This window comes from Sciurus vulgaris (genome assembly GCF_902686455.1).
Source record: "Sciurus vulgaris genome assembly, chromosome: 8".
NCBI classification, from domain to species: domain Eukaryota; kingdom Metazoa; phylum Chordata; class Mammalia; order Rodentia; family Sciuridae; genus Sciurus; species Sciurus vulgaris.
This window is the reverse complement of record NC_136468.1, coordinates 61093240-61099578: the sequence shown is the minus strand read 5'-3', so window position 1 is coordinate 61099578 and position 6339 is coordinate 61093240. Positions and strand designations below refer to the sequence as shown.

Genomic DNA, 6339 nt, shown 5'->3' with positions numbered 1-6339 from the left:
AACTTGTCATGCCCTTTGCTAAAACTTTCATCATTTCCTCTGTGCTGACAGGAGAAAATTCAATCTCTTACCGTGAGATACAAAGCTCTTTATCATTGGCTTCAAAACTACTTCTAACAATTTATGCCCAACTAATACCAACCAGATTGACAATATTAACAACAAACAATCGTTCTTTCTATCTTAATCTCACTGTGTTTGTATTTTACTACCTTTTCATGCTTGTCCTCAGTTTGGAAAGTGACCCCACTACTACCAGTTATATAAAACTGACCTTTTAATTAACTTATATTCTGAGAAATCTAGCTAGACTGTATTGTATCCATCTCTTCCCCCTAACTTAAACAGGATCTGTGCTGTTTACCATCAATTTGGTAATATTACAACTTTTCTTTTTGTCTTCTTTTATGTATTAAAGAGCCAGGTGCCCAAGTCAATTCTCTAAATGTAAAACGTGACTCAGACTTGTTTTGGACTCTTAACTCTACTAACTTTTTAAGTCTCCTGTGTCTTAACTTCCTCATCTTTAAAATAACTTCTGGAAATCAATGGGGAATACATACATAGGTGCTTACCAAATATCTCTAAATTATGAATGCTCAATGGCTTACTATTGTCATCTTTAATATTTTTATACTAACTTTTCATTTTCTTCTCAAAGGAAATTTGATAATTTTCTGCTGATGTGCAAAGCCCAACGTCCAGGCAAAGATAGAGTGTCATGAATTATAGCACCATATAGGCCTCAGGTACCATGGAGCCCCTGCCCCCAGCTACTTCCAGCCAGCCTTACAGAGAACCCATCCTTCCATCAAGCCTGCTCTTACAGATCCTTCTTGCCATTTGGAACATCAGTCCAGTGGCTATGGGTACCAGTAGGACCCAGTTTATGTGAATGGATGATCCTCCACTCAGACATTTTCACATACAGCAGAAAACATCCATCAGAGGTATCATAAGTCCACTGAGTGCCCAGGGCACTCTGTCAGGCCTCCAATAAACATCCATCCTGCTTCGGCAGCAGCAAGAAGCAATACTATGCTGGCAGAAGTGACAACAGCTGCTGTAACAGGAGCAATAGAAAAATGACAGCAGCAGCAGCTGTTGGCTCTTCCCAGGTCCAGCCCTGATCCCAGCACAAGGGGATTCAGCAGACCCAGCGTCACTGACAGCAACTCCAACAACAGCTCTCCAGTGAATGTAGCTGCAGCCTTTCCTTTGAATTCCCAATCGTCTTCCCTGGCTAGTACTAGCAGTGACTGGGGCCTTTATTATAAATGAGTTTTTTCTATTACTATGAAGCATTAAGTTAGTTTGAATATTATTTCTATAAAGACACTAACGTCATTGTACCCAGCGTACAGAACCTCTTTATTAAAAAAATATTAACAAAAACACAAAAAATTTGCTCATAAAATACTCCTACCAACATAGAACATAAAAACTTAAAAATTTAATAAATTCAGCAGTATCTATTGAATAGCTTTTACATGCAAAGCATGTTACCTTCAACACATGAGCTTTTGGGGGACATTCTAGATTCGAGCCTTAACACAAAATATAGCATTTAAAATAGAAAAAGCTCACATTTCGATTATGCAGACATACACTCACATATGCTAATATATACTTAATGCATAGATGTAAGCATAATATTTCTAAAAATAAAGTTACGTTATACCTTTAACCACTAAAGGATGCAGGAGCAGCATATTATAACTGGGTATATCTGCACAGCTGCAGATATAAGGGCTCTGGAAGGGAGCCTATGTGTGGCTGTGTGTACCCCTTAGAGTTAGAGAGGGCAGGGTTCACCTACAGTGAGTCAATTGTGTGAGCTAGAAACATTCTCTCTTACAAAGGTAGAGCACACCTAGAGTGTGAACTCATCCTGTCCTGCAGTGGATAAAGGCATAAGAGCTTTTTTGGATTTTTGTTGTCATCGTCTTCCCAGAAAATGCAAATAGGAAATTGAAATTTTAGTAATCTTTAACTTCTCTTTTGCATCCCTACACTCTTTGACCCCTTCACAACCACACATCTATTCAATAATCATCAAGTTGATTCCCCAATTTAGCTCTGGGATGTCTGGGCAATCTGGTCCTCTTCTTCATTCCCATTGTGCATCTCTTCTGTCTGACTGGACTGTGAAATCCTTCAACTTTTCTTCCCATGTCACAAGTTCCAACTACTCCACCTTTCACACAGGCTCAAATTTATTGTTCAGACTCATTGTAGATGTTCAACACATACTTGTAAAAGGAACCAAAGACCTGAACAAATTGAATGAATTATATTATTATATTACCAGAAACATCTGCAGTTCATATGGTCACTTGATGAAAATTAGAAAACATTCCCCTTCTTAAAAGAAATAAGTAAATACATACAAATATAAAATAATAATGAAGTAAATAAATTTAGAATATCATTTCACAACATAATATTTTGCTACTAGGAAGATTTCCAGAGCCCTTAGGTCCGCATGTGCCCATACTTGCCCACTCACATTGCCCTGCCCACCCAAGAGCACACAGGCCATGGACAATGAATGCACTCTGCATGCTGTGCCCACTCTGGAACCATATCATCCTTGCAACATGCATAAAACCAATGTGTACTCAGAGATTCTCAGAGCAGTATAGAGACAGGGAATAGCTGAGTTCTCTTGATTTTGCCAGTGAATCAGTGGATCCATGTGCATTCAGATGACATCTACAGCATTTTGATGTCCTTGTGCAGGGTCCAAACTGCCCATCCATCCATAGCCAAGATTTTTAAGCTAACTTTCTGTTTCTTGCCATCCAACATCAGGATGACATCCAAATACCTTAGGGCATCACTTGACAGTTTGATCCCTGAATACTGATAATACAATCTGAAAAATAACAAGTGACATAAAACAACTTTAATAGAGTGGTTGTTTAAAAACATGAAGGTGATTAGGGAAAGCTTCAGGGAAAAGGTGCCATACAGGCTGAGAAAAAAAGGAAGGTTGGTGAACTTGCCAATTAGAGAAAAATGCAGTGAAACAGGAAATTATGGATTTGTAGAATGAGATTATTTTCACTAAATAATTAGAAGAATGTGAAAGTAAAGGAAATGAATTTAGAAAAGTTGTTCAAATCCAAAGCTGTGAGTTCCAGTGTAACATGGTTGATCATCATCTTATAGGTGACAATGGTTCTTAAGTGTTTCATGTAAGAGGGAAGAGGGGACCAGAGTTGTACCTGGTAGCTCAGTGGCAGAGCATTTGCCTAGTATGTGTGAAGCCTCAGGTTCAATCCCCAATACAACAGGGAGGGAAAAGAAGTAAGTTTCAGAGTTGCACCCTAGTGATATTTATCTGGTAGTGATAAGTAATATGAATAGAACTGTCCAAGAAGGGGCGCTATTTTTCATATATACCACATAGTTCTGCCCCTCAACTTTCCTCAAGGACATACTGTGAATCACACAATACATCATCCCTATCTCCTTTTACATCCACATGCATGAACCAAATTATTTACCAATTTTTGGCATTTCTTCTCATGAACAAACTGTCTAAGGCATTACCTCACTTATGTCACATAAATTAGGATTAAATAAATTAATCTATATTTTTTTCAACAAGGGCTGTCACATAGTAATATTTATTATTATTGCCAACATTCACTAGCATTTTTCTTATTATTCTATGCCCATAATAAAGCTTAGGTCTGTCCTCTTCCCTATTCCTACTATCAGGGCTCCAGTTGCAGTTCTCATCACCTTTCAGAAGGACTAGTACACTAACCTCCCTGCCAGTTCTCACAAGCCTGGACTTGACCTTTCAATCCATCCTCCACACAAGAGTCCAAGGTCAAGAATGTGGTGGAAGCCTCCATTTCTCTTTATCGTTCTCACTCCACATCCTACCTGCAAAAAATTTTTTCTGACTCTACCTCCAAAATATATCTGGAATGGAACTCTCTCTCACCAGCTGGACCATCACCACTGTGGTATGAGTCAGAATCACCTCCCCTTAGGAGGACGGCTATAAGCACCCAACTGACCTCTCTGCTTCAACCTTGGCTCCCATGCTCTATTTTCAACAAATCAGTCAGAAGAATCTTTTCAAATCTTAAGTGGGATGATATTGTTACTTAGCACAAGGCAAAAGCTCTCCTTTTCACTCACAGGAAAGACTGATGTTCTTACAACAGCCACCAACATCCTGATCACCCTACACACACACACACACACACACACACACACACACACACACACACACACACACACACACCACTTGTTCTTCTCTCAGCCTTTCCTGTGTTCCACAGGCATCCGATAGAACCAGGCCTTCTCTCCACCTGTATGCTGCCTTCTTCTCTGCCAGGAATATATCCCATGTTTCTCTACCTATCTTTTTCCCCTTGATGATATGTATTTCAAACACCTTCTTTAAAATTTCAACCTGCCCTCAGCCTGTAACTACTGACCACCCTCACCCTGTTGCCCATCTCACTTAATGTACTGTGATGTTTATAAACTTATATTTAATTCTTTACCCCTTCTATCTTGAATGGAAGGCCTATAAGAACAAGGATTTTTGTTTTGTTGTCTGTTTAATGATGTATTCCAAACCTCTACAGCATTCCCTCACAGAGTAATAAGCACTGGCTGACTTGATAAATTAAATTAGATTTATTCTGTAAAATAACTACAATAGAATTGAGAAGAGATTCTTTAGGGCACAGTGAATTCTTATAGTTCAATTTGAGCAGGTTCTTCAAATTGGACATGATTTTTGGTGACACTAACATTAAACAGATAATTGAGCTCTGTGACAATAAATCTTCCCATTTGTAAAATTTTATGATCCTGTTGTCCAAAGAGAGCTGATGCTGTGGAGATGCTCAAAGCATTAATAGGATAAAATAATTATATGCATATTTATTCAAAAACTATTCTGTGCCATACAGTCTTCTGGAATCTGGCTATGGAAAGGGAACAAGACTAAAGGTTCCTACTCATGTAAGTTTAAATCTACAGAGAAGATAGGCAATAGACAAGTAAACATGATACTTTCAGGAGATAGAATCATTATTCAAACAGTAAAAGAGTAACTAGTGAAACTAACTAGATAGTGTGATCAGGAAATGAAAATTGATGTAAATCCTGAATGGGGAGTAGATGTCACCAGTGCAAATACCTTGGGAGAATCACAGGAGGCAAGGACGGAAGAACACAAAGTACCTGAGAGTAGTTTGGTCTACCTGAGGTGCAAAGCGAAGGCCTGTGGCAGGAGCATGGAACATGGAATGGTGTCGAGGAGATCGCCATGAGTATCTCGTTACTTTTGGATGATTGTTTTCTGCATTTAGGAAAAAATAAAAAACTCTACAAAACACTTTATTTGGACAACTATATAACTTTAATAACACACTTGTAGCCACTGTGAAGCTTAGGCATAATTAATGTTTTCTAGTTAAGACTTTTATTTTTGACCTATGTTTTTCTTCACTTCTGAAGTAAAATGGGTCCTCTCTATTTTGTTTTTTCTTAAGCTAAATTTACTTTTCTGAGGCTTAAAAGTTCTCCTTTACTTGATATTTTCTGCCCAGATGTAGTAAGAAAGCAAGTCCTTTACTGTATGTAACTATTTTTCTGAGGTTTCAAAAGAAGACATTATTCTCTTACACCCTGAAGATTTATTTGTAAAACTTCGACAAGGAAGGAAGGGAAACCACAGAAAATTTTGAAGCTAGAGATGAAAAGTAAACACAGTAGGATGTTGAAACATGGTTAGCAAAGATGGGGCAGACTGTAGAAAAAGAACTAAGAATTCTCTTCAGACCTAGAAAGTTGTTGAAGTTTACAACCCACAAACTGATAAATCAAGGAGTGAATGTTCCAGTTACAGTAAAATAAATATATTCCAAGAGAAAACAAAAATTATGAATGGTTTTGTTCACTGAATAACAAAACCTTTTTACAGGCCTTTTTAGACTTTGTTCTTTTAAAATATTTATCAAAATTAAACATCTTAAAACAACTTTGACAGAATGAATCAAACAGCATTACCCTATGTAAATTTGTGATTACACAAATGGTATGCCTTTACTCCATGTACAGAGAAACAACATGTATCCCATTTGTTTACAATAAAAAAAAAACTTTGAGATATATTAACTTTGAGATATATTTTCTTGATAGACCTTCATTTTCTAGAAATATTATCTTTGGTTATAAAACACATTGTTATTGAAAAGAATAAATGAGACTTCAAAGAAAAAAAATTTAGTGTCTAGGTGTCTGTAATTTTGTTCTTAAAAAATGAAGTTGAAGCAACTTAACTTTTGCTAAGAAAAACTT

The 6339-nt window shown here is 37.2% G+C and overlaps 1 protein-coding gene across 1 annotated transcript in view; it reads right to left on the bottom strand.

The window, feature by feature from the left end:
* Positions 1-2715: 2715 nt before the first annotated feature.
* LOC306667640 (cadherin-related family member 4-like) overlaps positions 2716-6339 on the bottom strand; it is a gene marked incomplete at both ends in the record, with an annotated part of 136546 nt that continues 132922 nt past the window's right edge. The window contains 2 exons of the mRNA XM_079150381.1: positions 2716-2878; positions 5221-5338. Of these exons, the coding sequence (XP_079006507.1) occupies positions 2716-2878; positions 5221-5338 (281 nt within the window). The remainder of the gene's footprint in view (positions 2879-5220; positions 5339-6339) is intronic.